Genomic DNA, 25,873 nt, shown 5'->3' on the forward strand with positions numbered 1-25,873 from the left:
CAAAGCACCCGACTGGTCGCCTCGAAATAATGAGAACCGAAGACTGTGAACGTCTGTGACACTGGCGGTGGAGATTTGCACGGCAAGTCGTTGCAGAGCGCCTTGTAGGTGCACTTGAACAAGGAGGAGTTCCTGAAGTACTGTCCCGATACAGTGACCACTGCATTTGCGCCGTTGGCTGCGTTCCATTTTCCGTTCTGAAATTGAGGAACACTCTGAGCTGGCTCAAAGGTGGACTCGCGATAGAAGGTGAAGGTATTCTTCAACTCAGAGTTCTGATTGTACTCAACGGACGTGAAATCACCGATGCAGCCGCACCTCTCAAAGCTGCTCGTACAAGGCTGGCAGGGATTTGTAAGCTTTCCCACAGAGTTCCTGAGGCAACATATTGCATTTAGTGAAACCTGAATCTCCGTGGAGTAGTACATGTCCTCTGACCTTTGACTCCTTGTCACTTTGCTGCCGTCAGCCTCGTACTGTTGACAGAACGGGCCTTCGGGGCAGCCACAAGTGGAGCATTGGTTGGTGAATGGACACGAGATCCACTTGCTGCAGCCCGTCCAGGAGGGGTCAAGGCTCGAGCTCCCGTCGCAGTAGGTCGATGGAGTGCACAGGTTGGCGATAGACGGGCTGACGCATTTGACAAGAGAGTCGTTGAGAAACACTCCCTGCACGTCCATCACGATTGACGGATCGTTGACACCCACAAACCTGCAGGCGGGTTGACTTGGCAGCTGAAAGAAACCACTTCCATTGACAAACACCACAGTTTCACCCTTGGAAGGGCCCGAGAAAGGAAAGATGGAGTAGACCTTGGGGTTCTCATAGAAAAGAAAGAGAACGCTGTAGTCCTTGCCGAGACTGGGAGAAGTAAAGTCCACCTCGTTGAGAGAGACGGCAACATCCACGTAGCCAGCAAAGAGACTTGCCGGCGTCGTACAGATGACAGCTGTGTCTAGCATCACCACAGCCTCCACCACTGATCGACCGAACTTGCACTTAGGTGTGCGAATCGGATCACTGAAGGCACCAAAGCCCGAGCCCGTCACGGTGACTCGCGTGCCCCCGTTGAGAGGACCTCCCGTCGGCTGCACCTTCAAGACCTTGGGATGTTGGTAGTAGATGAACTGCTCAGAAAGCAGCGATCGGAACAGCTGATTGCTCCTTCCCCAGTCTGTGACAGGCTGACCTTCGTACCAATTGGTGTAATGAGGAACAATCTTGTTTTGAAAGATCCAGTTGGGCTCATCCCAGGGAAAGTAGGTCATGTCGCATCGGATGTTCTTGGAGGGGTCATTGGGTGCCGAGGGGTCAGGTTTGCTGTCAGAAGGAGAGATACAGAAGTTCCTGCTGCCCGCCGGCTCGTACGTCTGATTGTTGAGAGCGATCGAGATGCCGATTCCTCTCGTGTATTTACCCGTTAGCTTCCCGTTGGTCTTCCAGGTGACTCTCTGAGCATTGGTGAGAGGGATTGCAGAGTAAGCAGAAGGAGACATGGCGACAATCTCACTGTCGGATATGATTCCTCCTTGTGTTTCCACCTTGATGTCATCAATCGCCCAGTTATCATAGTCTCCTTGACCATGTAGCGCTTGCTTGAACATGATCCTCGTCTTCTGATTCCGACACGGCTTGGACCAAGGACATTGCAGCAATGGTTTCGTTGATCCAGAGCCAAATGAATTTTTGCGGACATATCGAACACCGCGACTATTCTGAAACAACTTGTGAGACACAAAAGTGAATGACTCGTACTCCTTGGTGTTGAAGACAGCCACTCGATTCCAATTCTGGATTTGGCTCCACTCAGGAGGTGAATCGATAGGCGCGTATTTGATTTGGACGGTAAGCTGGACAGGAGCAGAAGTGAGGGCATCAGGTAAGAAACAGTTGAGAGCCCTGATCTTGTCCTGACTGGCAAAATTGAAGGGTGCGACAGTGCAGTTGACATGCTCTTGAACGGAGCACTCGCACTGGTTGGGGCATGGAGGCAGTTGGCAAGAAGTTGAGCTCACGCAATGACATTCCTGCATGAAAACAACTCGGGATCCTTTAGTAAAGGTCTGCGTGGGTGCCGTGAAGACTTCAAGCGGGATAATCATTTGGGACATTGTTGAAGGCTGCTTGTCCAGCGCTGGAATGCCTATTCGCACAAACTTGTAATCGCTTATGTAGTCAAATGACATCATGAAGTCTCTTTGAGAAGAATCAACCATCATGGAAAGTTCACACTGAGGAACCACGTACTGGAGATAGGTTATATTCTTTGACAACAATGAATATTGGAGTGTGACTTGTGACTTGTAGGCATTAGGAACCGTCAGATTGCTAACATTGTATGCAGAACAGACTGAAATATTGATGACGGGAACTGCACTACAAGAGTCACACTGCACATTCGCATGAAACCTCCCTGATTCAGAAATTTGCAGCAAGGTAAGGTCGTCTGCAACGTCTGGAGCCTCGCAAGATAGCGGAGAGGTCTGATTTCCCCTTTTCACCCAGAAAGAAATGCCGTATCCCCGTGACAAGTCCATCTCCTTGGACACGATGTACCGCCCAGCAAGTGGAATCAGGTTAGAGCCAGTGAAGTAGAGGGATCTGCTCTGAACAGGCGCAGGTAACACCGTGGTCTGCCCGGGTAGGTAGGCGACATCTACCTTAAGCCGAGAGTTCTCAAGATCCATACCTTGACATTTCGAATTTGAAGCTACCGATGTGCTGAAATCCCACATGGTTTCGTCATAAGAGTAAGGGCTAGTCTTCAAGAACCAGTCATTCTCCAGCACAGAAGCTTTTTGAGAGATTTGATCGTTTGGAATGCTAAAGGGAGAGACGGATGCAGGGCTCGGATCGAAATCATCCCACAACGAAGTGCCGCCCTTGTACTCTTCGGGGAAAGTTCGGTAGTTGCCCCACTGAACCCGCAGGTCTCCGTTGTTGTACCGATTGAAACCCTTCCCTCGAAAGGTCACCAGCGTTCCTCCATCTGCAGGGCCCCCAAGGGGACTAAAGGTAGAGAATTCAGGTTGAAGGTAATACCTGAAAGAAACATTGCTCGTTAGAGTGAAATCTTGACCATTAAGAGCAATTTCCACCCACACATCGTAAATACAGTACAAGCAGTTTTTCTCAAATGTAATCTTTGGCCAAGGAGTGTAACACTTAATCAGTCTGTCCCCTAAGACTGTTGCTGTGGTAACCAAATCCTGAAACTTGCATAAAGGATTTCCAGCATAATTCAGAAAGCCAATTCCAAAAATCTCAACGGTCGTGGGTTGCTTATGAGCTGAATCTGCTGTTTCATAACGGATGAGCGGACCTCCAGCAGGCATTAGAGAGAAAATGTTAGGATCCAAGTAGAAAGAAAACAAGTTGTTTGTAGATTCCGTGTAGTCCTGTCCGTTAAGTGTGATTGTCAAATCGATTGTTTGACCAAAAATTTCAATCGTTTGAATGGTTGGCATTCCAAATCTTTTGGTCAAGTACTCTAGCAAGACTCCATTCCGCACTGACTCGATGATTTTCAAAGAGTCTTCCACATTTGCATCGGTGACATTTCCGTACACGCAATGCACACAGAAAGCAACATCAATGCTACCAATGTTCGGTGCTGTATTCGGGGTCTCACGGACGAATTGAATGACAACGTCACTAGGTAACACCAGGATATCTCCATAGACGTTTCTAGTTCCTACGACTTCAGCTATGGCAAGCTTGAAAGCTTGAGTGCGAGCGAATGTATTGAAGGAACACAGCTGGGCATCGCACATGGCAGGATCATTCGGATACTGAATACAACGAGAAGTGCAGCTCACCTCCGAGCCTGAAAGCGTCACGACGATGAACGGAGGGGTTTGACAAACTATTTCATTGTCTCTTTGCTCCGCACTGACTGGAAGGTAAGCTGCCCTGGTCCATATAGTTGTTCGAGCACCGAATCTACATCTCATATCCTCACTGAAAACTTGAAACCCTCTTCCAAAGACTTTGATTTCTGCGTTTCCACGAAGAGGGGATCCAGCAGGAAGTATAGATAAGAGGACAGGCTGAGAGTAGTAGACATACGGACAACCATTCAGTCTTGTGATGTTACCAACTGTGTATGGCACAAGTGCGGGTATTTGTTTGGCTGTAGTTCTGAAATCTGACCATATCACGTTTCGTCCTTCAGAGCTGTTGTAACAGAATCCTTGCTCTAAATTATAGTCTTGACCATTCAGAGTGACTGAGAAGGGTAAATTTGCTTCCACTTTGTTCGGAGGAGACTTGCAGATGATCATACTACCGGAAGCAACCGTTGCTTGAGATGTCCAGTTGGTGAGGGGAAGATAGCGCGCATACAGATCACTGTACTGACGCTCCATTCCAAAACGGCACAATACGTCTCCATTGAAAGCAGCAAAGCCCTCGCCAAAAACGGTCACAACTGTCCCTCCTTTCAAAGATCCCCCAGAAGGTTTCAATCTGTGAATGGACGGTTGAACATACAACAGATAATTCAAACTAGCAACATCTGTGAAGTCTCGTGCATTTAGAGATACATCGACTTTCACAGCATGAGCTTGATTGCTAGGAGCTTGACAACGTAAAAGTGTGCTTGATAAATATGACGCAAAAACCGCATACCGGCTCAGATCTGACGTAAGATGAAGACTTCCATAGTATGGAGATGATGTTTTCACTGACTCCAGGGAAACAGTCTCATTGCCAAATCGACAGGTAATGCTTGATTGATTGAACACTCGATTTGATGCTTGCAGAAGAGATGGAGCAAGGTATACTGGAGGGTTAAAACCTGTTTCATTGATGAACCAATTTGTGTTTGGCGAATCAATCTCATTATACAGGTTGAATCCGATTCCTCGAATGATAATCTCGGTGCCTCCCAGTGTTGGACCTCCCAAGGGATAAGAGGACAGCAGAATTGGTTCTGGATAGAAGAAAAATTGCTTTCCTACAGAGCTGAGCCTTGTCAAAGGTGGTGGACTCCTCGGCCAATCACTGTAAGGGAAATCAATGTAGTCTTGAGCATTGAAAGTCACAGTGAAAGGCATGGGAAGTCCTCCGCTACCGCTTATATTGGCAGCAATGATGTTGTCATCGTAGGTTGAAAGGTTTCCATCCTTTCCGGGAAAGGACGCACCAAGAATGGTTGGGTGAATCGCTTTCCGTCTCTGCTCCCAATCTCTTATTGCATTGTCTATCTCAGTTTGAAGCTGCGCAATGGCAGCAAGAGTCGCGCTAGATGGCAATATGCTCTGTGCTTGCACTAACACCGCTTGTTGCTGCTTCAACGTAGCAATATGATTTATCATCTGCTGATTCTCATAGATATCTATTTTGCGAGGAGCATCGTAAGGGATGGTGGGAATGGGGCAAACAAGAAGAGTGTCGTTCACTATCCATGCTGAAGTATTTGTCTGAAAAGAATAGCTTATCCAGCCTGGAAATGTCGTACTGTTTCCAACAGAAACAACAGTCTGTTTTCCAAATTGACACATGGGAAACCACTGAAACTGTTGGAAACCTTTTCCATACACAAAGACGTACTTTCTTGAGTTCAAAGGACCACCATTTGGAGTGAGGTGTGATACTATTGGTTGCCTGTAGTATCTGTAGTATAATGCTCCGGAAGCAGGCAACGAGCAATCCACATCCAGACAGGAAGGGTAGACATCTTGTCCATTCAGTTTCAATCTGAAAGTGGCATCGTACAGAGAAGAATCCAATTGAGGGGTATGAGGAGGTGCTGAACATCGCAGAGTGAAATCGTCTACCCTTTCTGCTCTGCTCTCACATGCCTCGATGCATGAAATAACCACTTGTGTGGTGGTATTGAAACCTCGAAAGCTTGGAGTGTACGGCTTAGAATATGATGGAAGAAAATTCATGATTCCAGTCTCTCTGTTGTATGTTGGACACCCTGTAGAGTTGTATGCAAGAGCGCATAAAAAAATTGTCCCAAAGTGTATGATGTCAAACACGTGTGCTGGGTATGGCTGGTCGAAAGCAAAGACATTTTCACTGACGAACCTTCCATTTAATGGTAATGAATGCCTGGCATTGCCCGTTGTACATTTTGGGCCGATACTGTTAGCATAATCACTATATTGACATCCCCACACACAGATAGAAAGCCCCTCAATTGCTGGGCGGAAGCCAGAACCTCGTACTTCAACAGTTGTACCACCAGCAAAAGGGCCTCCATATTGTAAATTGATTCCTTGCGACGGCGAAAATGACGTGAGATTCGTGAGAAAACGTGGAGCAGAAAGTGAAGAAAGGCTTGGATTCTCATAGTACTGAAAGGTCGACGTAATATCACCGTAATCAGCGCCGTTCAGGCTTACTCTTACGTTCACATTTCCAATGACTAGGGGGCAATCTGTACATCGATCCTGCCTGTTTGCTCTGTTGGTGGGATTTATTGACGCCCGTACAATGCCCTTAATGCAGGTGGTACTGGTATCAAAAAGCCCAGCGCATTGACATTGTAGATCAAATCCGGGAGGGCAAAGGTTCACACAAGCTCCATCGTAAGGTAAAATGCCACTATTTGATGGACCGGAGGGAGGAGACACTGTTGTGATCAGCGTGCTCGTGATGATACATCCACGCATCCAGTTATTTCCAGAATCACCAAACCGAACTCTGACATCATTGGCTGTTTTGATGTCGAAGCCGTAGCCAACCAGTAAGATGTAACTTCCTCCTGTTATTGGTCCAAATTGTGGAACAACTTTTAGAACTGCTGGTAAACTGACATACTTGAAAGTAAATATTTTTTGTGTTGGGAGCATTAGTTTTTGTTTCCACCAAATTGTAAGATTCCGAGGAGTACTCAGCTTATCAAGATTATTTTGCATTGCTGCCAAATCTACCTTTCCATTGCTGCTGTATATCTGGACGTCTGGTGTCATGCAAATAAGCCTTACACTGCTGTATCGAGTTGCAGGCATTCGGAGTACTTGTATTGAAGCATTCATCAAACTTCCAGGGTACTGACTGTAATGAGTTCCATTAGAGTACACACTGAGACGACATTCCAAATTCCCAAGAAAGGTATTAAAGCCTTGTCCGATCACGTAGAGAGGGGTACCTCCATTTACTGGCCCTGTATCAGGCGAGTAATCTAGAATGTAAAACCCCTCGTCTTTGCTGCGGGTGATGGTGTGGCTGCTGCCGCTTGCAACGCTCGTTGTGTTCTTCCCATACAGAGAGACGAGTAAGTGCGGGCTAGTTATTAAATGGCCCCATAAGTCCGGGGAACCAATGCCAATCTGTCCGAAAGTATTCAAACCCCACGCGTAAACATTCAAATCTTTGCTGATGACATAAGAGGTGTAATCTCCTGCGAAAACTCTGATTCCAATGTTGCTGATGGGCATCAGCGGCTCACAATCAGCGGACGTGTACCCAACCGTTTGGTTTGCAGGGCCACAATCTCGGCGTTGAAGAGTGTCAGTGCATCTGCGGCCGCAGGGAGTTCGAACCTTACTTCCAACGCAAACATAGTCGGCAAAACTGGGTGAGACTTCTGATCCAAAAGGGGTATCACACCATATACGATTTGGAATCGGGACGAATGAGATTGAAGATCTGTCGATCGAATTGCCAACACCGAGCTGACCTGCGTCATTACGACCAGAGCTAAATACATGTCCAGAAGAGTTCAAAAACAGAGAATGCCCATGCCCTGCCGCTATCGAGATGACAGGCCCCAGCATTTGGAATTCCTTTCCTTGCAGCTTTACAGGAGCAAACCGATTCAACTTGTCACCAAGCCCAAGTTGTCCATGCCTATTTCCGCCCCAGATCCAGATTTCACCGTCCTTTGAAAGAGCAATGCTGTGCAACCAACCAGCAGCGACCTGTACAATGAACTGGTCCTTCAGTCCTGGCACGAGAATAGCTTCCAGCGATCTCCTCGGCTCAACAGAATTGGGACCGATATCCAAAGAGTCCTGACCAAGTTGTCCAGATGAGCCAGAACCTACCGAAAAAGATCAAGATAGGAAGCAAGTATGCTATCTTTACCCCAGACATATACTTTTCCCAAGGACGTAACGGCCATGCTATGTTCTCCCCCAGCAGAAACTTGGAAGAATAAAAGATCCTTTGAGTTTTTTGTTGGGGTAGGCTGGAATCTATCCGCTGTGTCCCCTGTGCCAAGTTGTCCCATATGATTGATTCCCCAAGCAAACAAAATTCCACTCCGCGAGAGAGCAAGCGTATGGTGATTGCTATGAGAAGGATGTTTCAGGAAAGGAAAAGGCAAATCAATCAGGGAAAACGTACGATGAAGAGATTTGTATGATTTCTTGCCCAAAAAGGTCATTTATTTCGGCAGGAAATCTGAATTTTTGATGATCAGGGCACAGCTTTGCACAAATGTGAATAGAATTACGTAAGTTTCACAGATTTCTCGACGGAGCAAGGCGGATAGGTGCATAGATTGATTCCTGCATCAGTCAATCCCAATTGCCCCCGGTAATTTCTACCCCAAGACCACAATCTTCCTTTTAGAGAGGATGAAACGGAAAACTCTTCGCCTGCTGCAACCGCGCTCATGTTTTGATTCCTCAGTACCTTCAAAACTTCAGATCTCGTGTTACTGGAAAATGCAGAACATTCACCGGGACGATCATTGGAATGACCGTATTGTTGAGGGAACCTGTACCTTCGTGGGGATCTCAATCAAGAAATGAGTAGAAAGGGTCTTACCAAGTTGACCAAAGTTATTTGATCCGAATCCGTACACATCGCCTTCATTGATGGTTAACGTTGAAAAGGGATTTCCGTATCTGCATATAGCTTCAATGGAACGTGATGAAGAAAACTGAATTACAATAGAATCTCATCGCTACTGAGGTTGTGCATTCCGATGTCGACATATGCCCCAGTAGACAGTAAATTGCGTCTAGTGCTCAAATTGAAAGCCCAATCGTTGCTTTCGAAATCAGTCTGCCACAAAGATATGTGAATACCATTTACAAACTTGCGAAAACATCGCAGACAAGGATGTGATACCTCTATCTCCTGGGATCTCATGGCATGTAATCTTCGATTGTAATGTGAAGTCCTCTCTTCATTTGTAGAGCACACACCACCAAAAATGCTCAACGAAAACAAAAGAAACAAGAATTCCGTAGGCGCTTTCATTGATTATTGAGTTGTGTCATACAGGTTGCATCTTATCTCAAGCCAAATGTGGATTGACATTGAGATCGGCAAGACAACCCGCCCGAGCCAAGTGAAGCATCAACGGCGAGACTTCCGCGGACTCTACAGCAGCCATGGCGGCTTTGCCATATCTACGTTGTCCTACTCCTGGGCGGGCCTACACCGTGGCGAATTTGTTGTGGACCTGTTTGTAGTGGACCATTGCTGTCCGCCGAACGACTGCAATACTAGCCTAGGCCTAACTGAGATCGGGTCTTGAATGAAGCGAGTCACTGAGTTTCAAGTTTAGTGACTGGGCCAGTGCCGGACTCCGGGAGCCTGCAGTGCCGCCGCCGCCGCCCGGCCGGCAACTGACAAGTCACCGCGGCCGGGTCGTGAGACTCAAGTGTTGTGCCACGGTGTAACGGGAGCCTGGGAGTCCGTCACTCAGGCCATCAGTCTCGTCATGTGACGATGCGGTGCCACGGTGTACACGGCCCGACGGTCACCGGGCTATTACCGGGGGGCAGTGAGCCCCGCGTACTACGGGCGGGCGGCCGCAGCGGCACAGCCTAGCACTGAGCCAGTGAGGTACTGTGATGGAGCGTATGTCAGCCGTGCCAGTCAGATAGCGCCGAGTTAACAAAAACTCTCCTGTAAACCAAGACGACTTACGTGTCAAGGCGGCAATGTAGTACGTGTGATGAAGAGGAGGCCTTCCTAGCCGTCTTGCTAAGGTCCCCTCATGTCTGGATGCTTGGGTTTCACATCCTAGCATACAGTCTATCTCTCATGTGCTCCTCAATTCTGGTTTTTGTGTGCATTAAACTCGGTCTTGAGCAAAAACTGTCTTGTTACAACTAAGGTCGATATGATATCTGCGTGACTTTGGACTAGTACAAGTCTAACAAACTTGTATTCCGTCGGTTATGAGCCTCGATTACATGCTCAATCATGTTGATCTTATATTTGGTTAGTTGAATTGTTTACTGGAGTTTTTTCTTTCTTGGTATCGTTTCGTTACTGTCGAAAATTCATGCAATTCAAGCCTTACAAATTCGGATGACTCCTCTCTTCAATCAGGCTCTCTCTCTAGCCGCAAGTTGTTTAGGCCTCTCATCTCAGCCTCAATTTGTTTGATTGATCTTCGAATTGGAAAAACAAGCCTTCCCCAGCCAGATTGGTCGGTCGAATATCTGCTTAACCGTGTGGAAACGCACTTGAAGCTGATTCGATTTTAATCTTCTTGATCTTTGAGTAGGATCAAATGGAACTACCAGGAGATCTGGCGGAAGTTTCATGTCATGGAGCTAGGCTGTGGCATGCATAACTGGAGCTACTTCTGGATCGGCGAACAAGGTACAACTGCACAACAATCTTCGAATGCCTTGAAACGGATGTTCCATCTCGCGGCAGCAATCTCTGGTCACAAGTTCTTTACGGTTCAAAATTTATCTTTTGGTCTTCAAATGCCGGCGGGCACGCTCTCTCTCTCTCTCTCTCTCTTATCTGAACTCCGAAGTTCTCTCCTCAGACTCTCTTATCTTATCCTCCTTCTCTCGTCATTGCATCAGCTCGCCAGGCATCTCCCTTATCTCTGCACTGCACATCTAATAGCCCTGCATGAAAATCTTCTTCAGAATGGACAATCCTTGAATGGTTATTGCCCACTCAGCATGACTGTGAACTTGACGTTGTATCATCGTATCTTGACTTGGATCTGCTGACATTCTTGTTTGCGTGACTTTCTGACGTCCGATGTAACGTACTATTTCAGAAACTCGGGGGGAGGATGGAGCGTATGTCAGCCGTGCCAGTCAGATAGCGCCGAGTTAACAAAAACTCTCCTGTAAACCAAGACGACTTACGTGTCAAGGCGGCAATGTAGTACGTGTGATGAAGAGGAGGCCTTCCTAGCCGTCTTGCTAAGGTCCCCTCATGTCTGGATGCTTGGGTTTCACATCCTAGCATACAGTCTATCTCTCATGTGCTCCTCAATTCTGGTTTTTGTGTGCATTAAACTCGGTCTTGAGCAAAAACTGTCTTGTTACAACTAAGGTCGATATGATATCTGCGTGACTTTGGACTAGTACAAGTCTAACAAACTTGTATTCCGTCTTACTGCGCCTTTACTCAAGGTTAATTTCAAGATCAGAGGACAATCATGATCAGGAGAGTCACGAGTCGAGGAGCCAGTCATCGGCAGTCACTGAGTGGCCGGGCCTGAGACCGGCCCGGCCGGACGATCGGTCGGCGTCCCGGCGGTCACGGTTGACTCCCCGGCGGGCTGTTTTTTGAAAATTCTACCACGCCTACCCGCAGGACGAGATGGCCGATGCGGAAGTGGACATACTCTTCAACCAGGTTTGTTTGTGTCATCCATCCTGCTTGTCCCTCTCTCCTTCATCACCCTCCATCTCCATTCTTCACCTCTTCTGCTGTTCATCCCTTCGTTGTTCCCGAATAATCTCTCAATAATCCTCTCGAGCGTTTCTATTACAAATTCATATCTCATCCTTCCCACCCATGCTGCTTTGTGGAGCTGCATTACATTTCCAACTGCGCTTAAGTACTCCTTTAAGGATGTGGCAAAGATAAAGAAGTTGCTTCCTTCAGTTGAGGTTCGCCATCACCGGATCAGAGTACAGAAGTATGGTAGAGTGCACGTTTGCTTGAGTTGATGTATGCTGGTTTCCCAGGTGGATCTCGGCACTCAGCGAGCCTCTAAAATGCGAAGCCTGGAAGAGAAACAGAAATTTGTACAGTCAGTGTCTAGTTCGGATGCTTGAGATGTATCACATTTCCCATCGAGTTTACCCGGCTCACTGACATCCATGCTCAGCGGCACCATCGAAGAGCCTTTCATCAAAATCCCTCCCCTTCCTCTTCAGAACTTTCCGTCACACCTTGTAGGAAGATGGAACCTGGTTGATCCCTACCGACTCTGGAACTTCGTTTGCCTGACCAACTGAAGCAGGCAACCAGGAAAAGTGCTGGTTCGCCAACAGCAGGCAAAGAGGCTTGGAAACATGTATGTGTGTGAGTGTTCCATGCATCTCGTTGACCTTGTTTATCATCCAGACAAGGCCTTTGAGCTCCCTCTCAATGAGCAGCGCCATACAGGACGAAAACTCTCCTCCTCCTGGCCAACCTCGTCGCCTCTGGACTAGCAACTTTTGCAATGTGACGGAGGTGTTGTCCCCTCTCAATCAACTCCGCGTGATTGACCCTACAGCATGGTTTGACCAAGCATGCCAAGGTTTGCACCCAGACCGAAGGGCCCCAGGTGCTTTCAGCATTATCATCTACTTGGACAGGCACAAGAGACGACTGATTGCATCATCAAGCTCAAACAGGCAGATGCAAGCCACCTCCCCTTGAGTCTATGTCAGATCAGATCTTTGCCGCACGACCAACTCGTCCTCCGCATGCTGCAGGTGCCGCTCTGAACCTCTGATTTCTGTAGCTCACGTTTTCTCAGGAACAGAAACTTCGGCTCGCCGCTGAGCGCAAAGTGTCAGTGCTTTCCAGTGAGTGATGAGGATCGTCAGTTGTCAAGTTGCTGAAGTACGCGTAGAGAGCGGAAAGGACATCAAAGCATACCAGGGACAAAGACAGAGCTTCTTTCGCAACTTCCAGACAAGCAAAAAAACGCCTGAGCAAGAAAAACAAGGACAGCTGAATGGAGGGAGACTTGAGAAGGTTACATGGCCTCGGTTGCTTCCTGTGTCTTGCTTGTACGGCTCACAGCAGCGATTTTTTCCTGCAGTCTATCTCGCCTCAACCCTCACTCTCGATACAAGCAGCTTCGACTCAACACAGAAGGTATCTCCTCCTCGACACCGTCTGAATGCCGCGCTCGTCTTCCTGTCTCCTGCAGCATCTACATGCTTCCTATTCGCTCTTTCCCTCACTTTCCGTTCAGTGCAGATGAGAGCTCGCAGTCTCGGCGCTTCCTTGCTCCTGACCTCAAGCTCCTAGAGCGTGCGAAGGCTGCACCACAAGCAAGAATGACAGGACAAGGTGCAGGAGAGCCCGAGCATCTCGACGAGCTCGACAAGGATGAAGACTTTGCCTCCTTCCTCGCGGTGTTGTTGTATCATTACCGTGTAACTCTCTAAACTCCATGACAGGATTTTGAGAAAGACATAGTGAATCTGACATGTCAATTCAAACAAGTTCCGGCATGAAGATCAGATCCGTTTTGATACTAAAAACGATATGTTGTCCCCTCCAGGTGAAATAATGAAAGTAACTACACATGACCGTCCTTACAAGCTAAATGATTGTGGCACGATTATAATTGGGCTTTGGGATTCCAAATGTCTACAGAGCAATTTGGGCATGTATGCTGCACAAGATCGTGCGGGCACGAAAGGACGTCAAGAGCACAATGACGAGTTTCTGATTCCTTTGTACGCCGCTCTACTACTCAGTCTGTGGGAAGCAGAGCCCTTATCAGTGAAGCAGTTTTGCTCGTTCTCACATGTAAGGCGATTTAAGCTCGTATTGTTTAATGATGTTGTTCGAAGTGGCCGATAACTCCAGCAACTCCTGGAGGTCCAGCTGAACCTGTGCTCACAAATTCTTTCAGAGCCCGCAAAGATTCCAGCTCATTCGTCACCTGCCGGCCCTGCAGCCCCTGCAGCTCCCGGGCTTCCAGTTGGACCCGGAGGACCTGGAATGCCGTCTGGGCCTCGCACGGGAACACCGGCCTGTCCAGTGGGTCCCTGAAAAGATTTGAGCTTCTCAACATGGCAGAAGAGTCTGGAGAACCTGCGGTCCTTGTACCCCTCGTGGGCCCTCAGGTCCAGGAGGTCCAGGGGGTCCCATTCGACCAATTCCAGGGGGACCCTGCGATAAGAGTCAGGCTGACCGACTTCAGAGCAGGCCTCGTTACCTGCGGGCCTCGCGGTCCTGGTTCTCCATCAGGTCCTGCCAGGCCTCTAGGTCCTTGTGGGCCTGCCAGCCGATCAAACGAGGAGCCGAGCAGCAGGCAAACAGACCTGGAATGCCCATGTCCCCTCGGGGGCCCATGGGACCAGGAAGTCCATCTCGACCATCCCTGCGCAGCCAAGAGTCAGATACGCGGTATCTCTTGTTTCATATCCACCCACCTTCCCCTAGCTCCCTGGTACCCAGGAGGCCCGCGGGGTCCACGCGGCCCAGGAAGGCCTGTCGGACCCTGAGGTCCGGGCTTGCCGTCAAGACCAGGCTTTCCGGGAGCACCAGACGGTCCAGGCTGTTTCTCGAGGACTGCAAGCTTGACCTGACCACACCATCAACTTCATGTAGCTGGCACATGCTTCAAACTTCACCTTCATGTCGCTGACGCGTCTGGCCATTCCCACCTTTGCGCGACCAAGAGACGAGGTCAAAGAAGACACACGGGCTGACAAATAGTTATCCCGAGACATCATCTGTGCCTTGATAGCTGAAAGCCTCGTCTTGTAGCCTCGCAACGACTTCTTCAGTGCTCCAATTGCAGCCCAAAGAGCGCTGTTCGAGGATTCAAGCTCACGGCTGTTCTGTTCTTTGACCGCCTTGATGTTCAGTCTAGCCTTCTCGATCTCCTTTTCATTGAAAGCCTCCTTGTCCCCCGCCTTCTTGGCCTCAGCTAGGGCATCCGCTGCATTTTGCACGGCTTGGATTGTAAGAGGATGGGGTTCAACTGGAGTGACGGGCTGTGTGAACTGATAGTGAACCTCTGGTGGGCTGACTCCGTAAGGATCACATGGCGGACTCAAGCACGAGATAACAGAAGCAGTAGCCAGCATTTGGCGTCGTTGTGATGCTCCTGACTTGGCGTTACTCTGTAAAAGCTCCTCTCTAGGAGATCGCTGTGAAGAGAAATAGAGAAGATAGAGGAGGATAAAGGCATTGGTGAGGAAGAGGCCGTGGCGTAGGAGAGGGTGAGGGAAGCAGGAGAGGAGAATTTCGTCAGATCACAAAAAAACCAATATCCCATCCCATCCCATCCCATCCCATCCCATCCCATCCCCTCCCCTCCCCTCCCCTCCCATCCATCCCATCCCATCCCATCCCATCCCATCCCATCCCATCCCAACACTTCTACATACCTGCAGTGTTCCCACGAGCACCAACATCGCGACCCCTACCGCCGCTGCTCCACCCCATCGCAGCATGCCGCGAAGAGACAGGCAGCAGTTCATTCACTGCCACCCCTTTAAAGAGTATACCACCCGTGATAATTACCAAATTTTCTGGGGAAAACACCCCGTGAAAAGGAACACTCTAGTAGCACCACCCCCTTTTCCTGAGGGGTCTAGTCCGATACTTCAAATCGGGACTCATACAGCTCATCCTCTTTTTCAAGCCGCCCTCAGAGTTGATATGGAATGCGGCTTTTGCTCAAACCGGCCTTGAGACAAGTGAAGTGAACGATGGCGAGGAGGATGAGGGAAGTCAGAAGGTGTAGAGGACCCGATAGGACATTTCATCATGAGAGTCTCAATTTGAACTTGTTTCCATCTTTCGTTTAATTTGACTGAAAGCTACCAGGTCCTGCGGCGATGTCTTTTTCGGACAGGGCTTGAAAATGTCGAAAGCCAACAAGAGGATTCTTCTTGTCCTCGATGTAAACGGATTTCTATTAGAACGAACGCGAAAGAAACTCCCGAACTTGCCCTGCGTGAAAGTTCGGAGTACTTACGTGTATAACCGACCTGGAATGATGGAATTCGTAAAGTGGTGCACTGAACTGTTTGTACTCGGCGTATGGTCTACAGCAAAGCGAGAGAATGTTGTCGAGCTGGTCAAACACATCTTCGGCACGAGCTACCATCAGGACGTTGCATTCATTCTCGATGGCTCCTCCTGTACACCGACCGGGCTGAGACATCCTGAGAACAAGTACAAGGAACTCGTGACCAAGGACTTGGAAACTGTTTGGAGAATGCCAAACATGTCAAGTTTCGCCAGGAATCGTACTCTTCTGATTGATGACAGCCCCTACAAGGTGCCGTACGGCATGTGGGCTTCCAAGAAAAACACCTAACCATTGTTGGTTTGGTCGCGCAGGCGGCGTTCAATCCCGTGGGCACTGCTATAAACCCTCCTCCATGGAACGTGACTGATATGAACGATACTGGGCTGATGCCCGGCAGCGACTTGCGAAGGTGCTTCTGATTCCTGTCGAGCCTCCTTCACTGTCCTTGGCAGATTCCTCGAAGATTTGGGTAAGGAGGGAGAAAACGTCTCTGTTCCAGACTTTGTGATCAAGAACGATCCTTTCGAAAGCGTGAGGGCCCTCAAGACAGGTTCCCCGCCAAGTCTGTGTCTGAAGGATCTGATCCCTGAGTCAGACCCGCTCACCCTCAAGATCTGGTCGAGAGCCTCCAAGATTCCTTCTCGAGGTTCCCCAGCTCGACAACCAAAGGCAGTTGCAGCTGGAGCCGTCGCTCGCACTCAGAACGCTACCGATGACAGCACCGATCTCGTCGAGCTGCTGCAAAAACTTGACCTTAGCATTAGCACCAACCAGACTGAGCTGCCTGCAGCCTCGCAAGTCACCGCAGATAGGAACGAGACACGTACAGGACCGAAGGGCAGGAAGCCAGACATGGCGTTAGCTAGATCAGGGAGAGACGAGAGCAAGTGAGAGCAGAGGAGAAAAGAGTTCAGTTCGTCTTCATCCTGAGACCTCTAGCGAGAGTGCTGACATGTCTGCCTTGTCATACGTCACTTGGCTGCTGCTTGTGCCTGTGGCTACGAAAAATCTGGTCTTGATAGATTCCGCTGAAAGTGAGACATGGTGATAGGGAATGTTAGAGCACCAGCAGACCGAGTAGTAAACTTTGTCATAGTAACAGAGTGATGAAGCTTGTCATAGTATAAGAGTATAAGAGTGAATCTTGGTCATTAACGATGGAGACGAATCAAAGCGTAGGAGCTGGCGTTGTGTACAAGGCTTCACTCAAACAAAAAACAGAAACAAGAACGATGATTCAAGTAGACAGATGGTCAAGTGCAGGACATGATGAATACGTGCAACTGCACGAATAAATCGATGGTTCAGATCACTACGTCAGAGGATGCATTGTTTGCGGTGGGTACATGTGGAGTACATGTGATTGTGCAACGACCGATCCCGGATGTGGCAGGACATAGCCAAAGGCTACGAGCTCCTCTGCTGGGACGTTGAGATGGATCTGAAGGGGAGGAACAGAGGCCTCTTCTTCTGTGATCCCCGGGTCCCGCTGACTGCCGTCCGGATGCTTGATCGGCGCTCCCCCGTCAGCTTTCCGCTCGTCAATGCCAGTGACTGCTGCAAATCCGGGAATGTACAAGAGGAGGGCAGTGATGCCGATGGTGGGCATGCTTGCCCTGTGAGCAACCTCAGACACGAAGCCGAAGAACAAGGTGGCGGCTGCAGACACACCTGCATGTTGTCAGGACATCGACAGTAAATAAGGCGGCAGAGCTCACCAAGGGCGAGCAGAAAGTATTGCCACATGTAAGGCTGGCCGATCCACGCCCAGTTAGCTCCTGCTGTGACACAATCGATTCCAGTAGAGTTCAGTCCGAGAAGAGCTGAATCCCCGGCACAGCCGCATGCCTCGTGGTAGGGCGGGAAGAGAACGCCGTCGCGAGCCATCTGAACGCACTGACTAGGACCTTGGGTGATGCCATACGCAGAGACTGACAGGACGGCAGCAAGTCCTCCGAATATAAGCGAAGACTCAGAGACCACTCGCAGACCCAAGGGTGTGTCCCAGATGCCCCCGAGCATGACCGGAAAGAGCCAGCAAACTGCCAAGATACTAGGCAGCAGAAAGATTGACAGGACTGCATAGTTTGCAAGAGCAAATGGAACTATGATGACAGTGATTACAAGAACACACCCTCGAGCCCAGATCAGAGGCTTTCCCCTTAAGAACTGCGTTGAAATGGTTGCTGCTAGCCCATTCTGCACGCTATCGATGGCAGACTCGTTCATGACAGCTGCGAGCACAAGGACCAGGACTTCTATGAACTGATTGACATGCACGTTGTTTTGGTTCGGAGATGATTTGAACACCTGGAAGAGATACAGATTGGGATTTCCCGTTTGAAAGTCGATTAGTCCACCCCATGCTGCGAGAAAGCCTCCAAGTCCGAAGAGAAACACGACGCTCACCACAGCAAGACAAGCCAGGACCCCTCCTCGTTTGAGCGATTGCGGATCTTTTGCAGCCCATACCCTTTGCCACATCCCCTCGTTGAACATAACTGAGGACATGAGCGATGCTGGCATGACGAGGATTGAGCTGTATCCCGACTGATTCGGCCCCAGTGATTGTTTCAAACTGCCGAAGTTGGGCGGCAGCTCCCGTTTGAAGGTGGCAGCAACATATATACTGATGGTTGTGATAAGAACGACGCTGGTGATGCCTTGAACCTGATCCGTCACGATCGAAACCAGAAGTCCTCCATACATGGTGTATACCTGCGTGATTTGTTAAGCCATCCGAGAGGCATGTCAAACAAGGTGAGTACCGTCGTAACGGTGGCTACAATCAGAATGATTGGAAACCCTTCCGTGCCTACAAAATCGCGAAACAGCCCTCCAATGGTGGTGAACTCAGCAAGCATCATGACAGCCATATTGATCAATGCCACCCCTATGCACGCCAACTTAGCTGTGGGTCCAAACCTGCAGCTGGAGTAAGATTGCAGGCAAGACGTCGGAACGAGTTCAGATGTAGACCTTGCGGTGATGAAATCCCCGAACGAGTTGACAGTGGGGTACTTGGATTGCACCATGCTACCGAAGTATGACTGCACGATGAGAGGAACACCAGTGCCTATGGCCATGAAGATCATTCCGATCCATCCAGCATAAGTAGCGTAGTTGGAAGGGCTGGTGATACACCAGGATCCAACGCTTCCAGCATAGAAACTCCATGCGATTCTGTACATCCCCTGTGACTTCTTTGCTGTCAAAAATCCTTCCGAAGTTTGAAGCAAATGGCTGGTCTCGGACGAGCTCTTCAATCGCAACTTTGTATAAATTACAGCGTACAGCGCTATCGACACCAGAGATGTCACAGTCAACGCGTATGACAAAGCTACCCAGTCAGTTGCCATGGTGTATGAATTCTCCAGATCAAACTTGAAAATTTGCCCAGCAATTCATCAAGGTAGTGTCTTGCCCCTCGGTCAGCCCTAAAATGGTGAACGCAATCAACACATGCAGGAAGCATGGACCAATGACAACCCAAGGAAGATTAGAGCAAGGGATGTGTTCAGTGATAGCAGTCTAGATAGGAGGTGTACAGATTGACGTATAGCCACAATGCAGAAGAAACAAGTGCATAAAGATACACAAGATAGATCTAAAGAGGCGAAGGATCATGGTGGGGCAAGCAGCAACAGATGAAAGGATGGGAATGATGAGATCAGGAGCTCAGAGAGGAAGGAGTCATCTATGTAGGGATAGAAGGAGTCATCTATGTAGGGATAGACGGAGTCATCTATGTAGGGATAGAAGGAGTCATCGATGTAGGGATAGAAGGAGTCATCTATGTAGGGATAGACGGAGTCATCTATGTAGGGATAGAAGGAGTCATCTATGTAGGGATAGAAGGAGTCATCTATGTAGGGATAGAAGGAGTCATCTATGTAGGGATAGAAGGAGTCATCTATGTAGGGATAGAAGGAGTCATCTATGTAGGGATAGGAGGGAGAGAAAACTGCAGAGAGAGCGGACAGGAAGAAAGTGAAGCAGAAGAGTTGGGGAGCAGGAGGAGGCGAGCAGCGGCTTTATTTTCTTTTTTGGGTTTTACACGGGTCAATTATTTGAGTGAGATGGTGCTTCCAGATAGGGGTAGGGGTCCTCAGGGGTACTCTCACGGTACCAAGTGACTAAGTGGGTAGGGTTCCAAGACCCGCAAAGACAGGCGCAAGGGGGGTAGGGGTGGATTATCAAGATAATCTTGTGGCATGTCACGCCGGGGCCCGGGGAACTGAAAGGTAGCGAGTCCGCCTCAAGTCCCCTGTAGCAGTTGGCAAGTTGGCGGACCCCATGGTAAATTTCAATCAATTTTCACGCAAAGCTCAGCAATTTGGGGCGACACCTTGAATTTGACCCATCCTTACCCTCATATGCCCCGAATTTTAATACCAAGGGTGGGTGCTTTTAAGCAGAAAATTCTGAAACATGACCCACTCTTGGGCAGAACATTGGAAATTGTACCCACCCTGTGGAGATTCTGAACTTCAGGTACCCTACTGTCTGTCACCGCTGATTTCTCGAGAACAATACCGGTTCTTGATTACCCTACCCCTGGTAAAACACTACCCAGGATCAAGCCACCCCCGTCGGCTCCCTTCAGTTCGAACGCAGGGATCAACGGTCGTTACCCCGTACAAACTTCCGGCTCGCCTCAGAATAATACCCCTACCCCCTCCATAGAGCGGTCCATGGGGGGTTTAGGGACCCCTGCCCCCCTCCACCTTGCGCTTATGGATCGAGTATGGCCTGGCGGTCGGGAGAGGGAGAGAGAAGGGAGAGTTGCTTGATGTCTCGAGCTGCCTCTAAGAAATATCGGGAGAGATTCTCAGCCTCACTGGCCCTCTCCTTCCTCTCCTTCCTCTCCGCGTCTGAATGTCGCTCATATGATCTTGAGATATTTTTGTTGCCTTCCCCTAGAGATTGCAATTGCTATGCCTTAGCAGTTTTTGGCGAGGGAAGTGAAACCTAGAAGCCCGCGTTTGATGGTTGAATCTAGAAGATCTTTAGATTAAGAAGAGTGGATGAGCTAGAATGGCTTTATCATTTGCACAGTTCTGGCTGAAATGTGAAAACTTATCCATGTATCTAACAAGTCGTGGATTACACATTTTTCCTGATGTGGTAATGATGCATGTTCTTGGCAGATTCGGCCCTTACATCTATGAGATAAAGTGGGTTACATTCATTACTCGAGTTTCTCGATCGGAACAGCATTTAGATACAACATCGTACGTTGAAGTCTATGGGACAAGAATTTTTGTTGCCTGAAATATAGGAACGGACATCGTGAAAAGGTTTCATCATCGCACTCGACTTGTTTGTGCACAATGGGAAAGCTTGAAGAATATGAAGTGATGAAACTTCTCGGGAAAGGATCTTTCGGATCTGTTTACTGCGTTCGTCGTTTGGCGGTTTGTTCCTTTGGGGATGTGGTTTCAGTTGATGACTCGTTCTTCTAAATCAGGATCGCTCTCTTCATGTTATGAAGAAGATTTCGATCCACAACATGCCTGCAAAGGAAAGGACGGCCACTGAGCAGGTAGACATAATTCATGCATGTTGTGCAGGCTGCAGTGAACTTGTTGCCAACAGGAGGTCAAGGTTCTGCAAAGACTTCGACATCCTGGAATAGTCTGCTATGAAGATAGTTTCATTCACAAGAATAGACAGGTCGATCAATCTCTCATATCCCTGCTTGTTCTGAATTGCTTGATTGCAGCTTTGTATCGTGATGACCTATTGTGAGGGCGGGGATCTCGCTACTGTCATTGAGAAGCGAAGGATGAGGGCTTTTCCCGAGAATGAAGTACTTGATCTTGATGCCAGCTGTGTTCATTGGTTTCTCCTCTAATGCTCCTTACTTTTACAAGGTCGTCAGTTGGTTTCTGCAAATTGCACTGGCACTGCAGGTGTAGGATGTCGTGAGCAAACCGTCTGAATTGACCAGATTTTGATTGACAGTACATGCACGAGGAGCACATTCTTCATCGTGATCTCAAGACGCAAAACATCTTTCTTACACGAAACAACATCATCAAGGTTTGTCTTGCCATGATGATGGCTCTAGACTATTTTGGTAGCTTGTTAGTAAGGATTCTCTCTGTTTCAGCTCGGTGATTTTGGGATCGCAAAAGTTCTCGAGGGAACTTTGGAAATGGCAAAGACAGTCATTGGTACGCTAGTGAACGCTGGATCAACGTGAATTATGAAGCTTATTGTATGGACTCCAGGAACGCCATACTACATGTCACCTGAGCTTTTCCGTAATCAACCATATTCTTTCAAGGTGACCGAACGACCTGACACCCAGCGAGATTGGAAATGACCAACCTGTCAGTCTGATATTTGGTCGTTGGGGTGTGTTCTGTATGAGATCGTCTCTCTACGACATGCATTTGAGGTTTGGTCGATTCACCGTCTCAATTATTGTAACTTGCAATCAGGCTCGAGACATGAATTCATTGGTTCAGAAAATTCTGCGGGCTTCTTACGGTGAAATCATCTGAGATTGTTTTCATGTTTAATTCTTCTCTGTCAGGACCAATTCCAGCCACAGTCTCGAAGGTCTGCGCTAAGATCAGAATGAAATCTCTATTCATGGTTGATCCAGGAATTGCGATCGCTTTTGAAAAATATGCTTTCTCTATCACCACAATCCCGTCCCAGGTAATAGTCTTATGGATTCCCGTGGTATCGGATCCAACGCGTTGCACACAGTGTCAACGAGATCCTTGCTCTCCCTTTCATTAGGAAGGAGATGGGTGCCTACGTGCAGTATCAGTTGGGTGACGATTCAGGTCCTTGCAGCTGAAAAACCTTGAAATGAGCTCAATATTACGCAGCTGCAAATTTGCTTCGAGATGACCCCAAGTTGATGGGATTCATTCAACAAGAGCAGGTGTACTCGATTTTTCGTCAGCCATCAAGGTGACACTGGAATAGAATCGTTTGGAACAGCAAGCACGAAAGCTTGGGTTCGATATAAAGAAGAAATCTCACAGCGGTTCTAGTTCAGGTATTGACTGATTTTGAATTCTTCCGCTCAAAGTTCCAGTAGGAGAAGTGGAGTTCAATGACGGCAACAAACCGAATCCTCCTCAACCAGACCAGAAAGCTGAGCAGATCCTGGCGCGGGTAATCACTTCATTTCCGTTTCAAAGAATCCCGAAAGCTGATAAGAAGTTGCAGAAGCCGACACCCAACTCATTGCCGTCTGCTGCAGACGCTGAAAGGGTGAAGACAGGAATGGTTTTGACATCCAACATTGCTCTGAATCTGTTGTGCAAGATCCGCATGGAAGAGAAAGAGAAAGACAGAGTCAAGCGCGCACAGGTTTGATTCATTTCGTTTTCACTGGGGATTTCTGAGTTCTTGATAGGCTTTCCTTGAACGAGAATTGAGAGCCAAAGAAAGAGCAGAAGCAGGTGGATTAGTCCGCAGTTTTTTGACCTCCAAACTCGTTAACTTTGCTGCAGCCTTGCGACAATTGCAGAAGGAGAAACAGGACAGGATAAAGGCTCTTCAGGTCCTTGCTTACCCTCTTTGCTAGTTTTGTGAAGAAGGGGTTGACATGCATTACAGGAGCAAAGAGAGCTCCGAGCCAAGAGGATGCAACAAGTGAACAAGACGATCCTTTGACTTCCTTGATCCTCATTCCATGGCTCAGGTTCATCCCAAAGGCGAAGCTGGTCTCATGAACGAGTGGCAGGTGCGTTGTACTTTCGAAGTTGATGTCCGGTGCAATCTCTTGACGCATCTGAACCTGACACCATCAGCATCGACTGCAAGAAGCTCAGAAGAAGCACGAGCAGCGAAGGAAGGAGATGGGGATGGTTGCCCACCTACGTCTTTGCTGCTTGCGGCTGACTGTCGCTCAGGTTCCTGGGGATCATCGCCCGAAGCCTCCGTCCAAGTCAAGGCTGGAGGAGGTTGACGCGAGGGGTAGAGATGAGGATGTCTCATGCGTCATGCAGCAACCGAAGAGGAGCATCCTCGAGCAGCGAAACGTGAACGCAAGAGAGCGGGAAGGGGCACCGGTACCGTCTGATCCCATCGATGAAGCATGCAGTCACCAACGATGCAGATTCGCCGGGTGGAGGAGAAGAATCAGATCGTCGAAGATAAGGAGGTACAACCACGCGAGCTTGCAATGTTCGTTCAAGTGATGAGATCTATCAGAATGTCAAGAATGTTGTCGAGAAACCTAGCTCCCAACACAATGTACAAGGCTATGGAGCCTCTCTTGAAGGGAAGGTTGACGACTGCATGCAGGAACAAGTCATGAATGCGAACCAGCAACGAATGAAGGAGCAGGTGAGTGAAAGCAAGGCTCGTGTTGACGTGCCTGACTCATCAGCAGGCGGAGGTTGAACAGCAGAAAGTGGATGCGATGAAGCAGGTAAGCCCACTGCCCTGATCTGCTTACTGCAGAAGTTAAGAGCTCAACAGAAGCGAGCTGAGAATGAGAAACTGCGCGAAGAGATGAATCGCGACATGCAGGTAAGATGCTTGCCCTTGCTGCGGGAATTCCTGATGGTTCCGGAAGATGATGGAGATGAAGCTGAAGCAGCTCAAGGCCAAGAAAGATGCTGACGAGCGCATGAAGGTGAGCGAGTATTTCCGTGTCCTCCTCCTCGACCTGGACCGCATCCTTCTCCTTCTCTCGCTCTCCTGGTCTCTTCCTCGTGCTCCATCTGATGGAACCTACAGCGGGAGAGGATGGCGCTGGCGAGGCAGAGGCAAGATAGCAATGCAGCACAGGTTCAGCAGGTGCCCACCTGAGACCTGCTGACGAGGACTTGCAGGCTGAGCAGCAGGTGGTGCAGAAGGAACCGCAACCTCAGAGGGTTCAGAACGTCCGGGACGTGAACCCGCTCTCCTCGCGGTCTTCCGCTGACGTCGACGAGTCGATTCAGACCCCCGCGCCCTCCCACGCCGCCAACGTCTGCAAACCTTTCGGAGTATGCGAGAGCTTCCTTACCCCAGCGCAGCTTCCTGCACGCAAGGGCATCGTTCCCGCGCCTGTTCCTGACGTGCAGCAGGCGGAGAAGGTATCGTCCTACCCGCCCTCCTTGCTCTGTTGGGGTTGACGGCACAGCAGGGCCCTGAGTTTCGCAAGGACAAGTATCAGGACGCAAGAAACAGGTGCGAAAGGAGGCAGGAGAGGAATCTTGATCTCTCTAACGCCCTTGCCTTCAGACCGCAACAGCCTGTGCGGTATGTCGACAGCCGCGCCCCGCAAGCTGGAGAGCAGAAGGGAGGGTACAGGTCGATGCCCTCCCCCTCCTCTTCCTCCCACTTCCCCTCCTCTTCCTCCCCCTCCCCCTCCTCTTCCTCCCCCTCTCCCTCCTCTTACTTGAGCGACAGGTACATGGTGGAGAAACCTCCTGCTGTGCAGGTGGATCAGATCCGATACTCAGGTGAGTCACATCTCCCTCGACCTCTCCTGCTGATGCCAGCACCAGAGCCTCACTTCACTCCTCCTCTCTTCGCTCCGCCTCCACATCCTCCTCCCAACCGGCTTCAGGTGAGGGGAGGGAGATGGGAAGCTTAAGGTTGGAGGAGTTGACGCAGTGTAGGTTCTACACACTCCTGTCAATGGCGTATACGGGAACAATGGGGACTTCTTTGGTGCGGATGGCATCGGTAGGAAAAAGGCGATGGAGTTGAAGCTGCTGATCCTTGAGCAGGAGCAGACTTGATCAGCAGGCAGAAGGAGCTTGACAGAATGCATGTGAGTGCGAGGGAGAAGGAGAAGGAGGCAGGGAGATGGTGGGAGGGGTTGGGGGGCGCGGGGGGGGGGGGGAAACTTCAAGATACACTTAATAAAACAAGAAACAAAAAAAGCGAGAAATGAGGAGGGCCAGGAAATGAGCCTAAAGAGCCTGTTGACTTAACGGTCACACAAGATGGAGTATTTGACTCATTCGATCTCTTCGTGGTGAGAACTGGAGGAGGGACGAGAACAAATCA

General features: G+C 49.2%; 6 protein-coding genes across 6 annotated transcripts; 3 read left to right on the forward strand and 3 right to left on the reverse strand.

Annotated features, from left to right (window-relative positions):
- Nucleotides 1-7,484: 7,484 nt before the first annotated feature.
- Nucleotides 7,485-9,311, reverse strand: GUITHDRAFT_96261 (hypothetical protein; the record flags this gene model as incomplete). Its single annotated transcript, XM_005827430.1, has 7 exons — nucleotides 9,034-9,311; nucleotides 8,852-8,967; nucleotides 8,728-8,807; nucleotides 8,640-8,683; nucleotides 8,411-8,592; nucleotides 8,041-8,246; nucleotides 7,485-7,996 (listed from the first exon to the last, which is right to left on the reverse strand). Coding segments are annotated over exons 1-7 (1,272 nt in total), but the record flags the coding sequence as incomplete, so codon positions are not given.
- A 2,182-nt stretch (nucleotides 9,312-11,493) lies between these two features.
- On the forward strand, nucleotides 11,494-13,355 carry GUITHDRAFT_142624 (hypothetical protein; the record flags this gene model as incomplete). Its single annotated transcript, XM_005827431.1, has 11 exons — nucleotides 11,494-11,529; nucleotides 11,865-11,929; nucleotides 12,143-12,200; nucleotides 12,247-12,357; nucleotides 12,401-12,451; nucleotides 12,483-12,602; nucleotides 12,647-12,695; nucleotides 12,743-12,867; nucleotides 12,916-12,990; nucleotides 13,110-13,253; nucleotides 13,299-13,355. 11 exons carry the CDS (start codon nucleotides 11,494-11,496, stop codon nucleotides 13,353-13,355), a joined length of 891 nt encoding a protein of 296 aa, XP_005827488.1.
- A 136-nt stretch (nucleotides 13,356-13,491) lies between these two features.
- Nucleotides 13,492-15,311, reverse strand: GUITHDRAFT_164615 (hypothetical protein; the record flags this gene model as incomplete). The annotated part of the gene is made up of 9 exons (XM_005827432.1): nucleotides 13,492-13,516; nucleotides 13,652-13,737; nucleotides 13,790-13,895; nucleotides 13,942-14,019; nucleotides 14,066-14,127; nucleotides 14,172-14,230; nucleotides 14,283-14,434; nucleotides 14,484-15,005; nucleotides 15,246-15,311. The coding sequence occupies 8 exons, from the start codon at nucleotides 15,309-15,311 to the stop codon at nucleotides 13,679-13,681; spliced, it is 1,104 nt and encodes a 367-aa protein (XP_005827489.1). The 3' UTR covers nucleotides 13,492-13,516; nucleotides 13,652-13,678.
- A 413-nt stretch (nucleotides 15,312-15,724) lies between these two features.
- GUITHDRAFT_75449 (hypothetical protein) lies at nucleotides 15,725-16,183 on the forward strand (the record flags this gene model as incomplete). Its single annotated transcript, XM_005827433.1, has 1 exon — nucleotides 15,725-16,183. One exon carries the CDS (start codon nucleotides 15,725-15,727, stop codon nucleotides 16,181-16,183), a length of 459 nt encoding a protein of 152 aa, XP_005827490.1.
- A 1,626-nt stretch (nucleotides 16,184-17,809) lies between these two features.
- GUITHDRAFT_75395 (hypothetical protein) lies at nucleotides 17,810-19,254 on the reverse strand (the record flags this gene model as incomplete). Its single annotated transcript, XM_005827434.1, has 3 exons — nucleotides 17,810-18,613; nucleotides 18,664-18,820; nucleotides 18,875-19,254. Coding segments are annotated over 3 exons (1,341 nt in total), but the record flags the coding sequence as incomplete, so codon positions are not given.
- A 2,123-nt stretch (nucleotides 19,255-21,377) lies between these two features.
- Nucleotides 21,378-22,905, forward strand: GUITHDRAFT_96263 (hypothetical protein; the record flags this gene model as incomplete). The annotated part of the gene is made up of 14 exons (XM_005827435.1): nucleotides 21,378-21,440; nucleotides 21,494-21,571; nucleotides 21,621-21,707; nucleotides 21,772-21,810; nucleotides 21,863-21,940; nucleotides 22,011-22,074; nucleotides 22,132-22,187; nucleotides 22,239-22,301; nucleotides 22,345-22,393; nucleotides 22,440-22,465; nucleotides 22,512-22,567; nucleotides 22,619-22,698; nucleotides 22,744-22,799; nucleotides 22,844-22,905. Coding segments are annotated over exons 1-14 (849 nt in total), but the record flags the coding sequence as incomplete, so codon positions are not given.
- Between the last annotated feature and the right edge of the window lie 2,968 nt (nucleotides 22,906-25,873).

This window comes from Guillardia theta, assembly GCF_000315625.1.
Source record: "Guillardia theta CCMP2712 unplaced genomic scaffold GUITHscaffold_66, whole genome shotgun sequence".
Lineage (NCBI taxonomy): Eukaryota > Cryptophyceae > Pyrenomonadales > Geminigeraceae > Guillardia > Guillardia theta.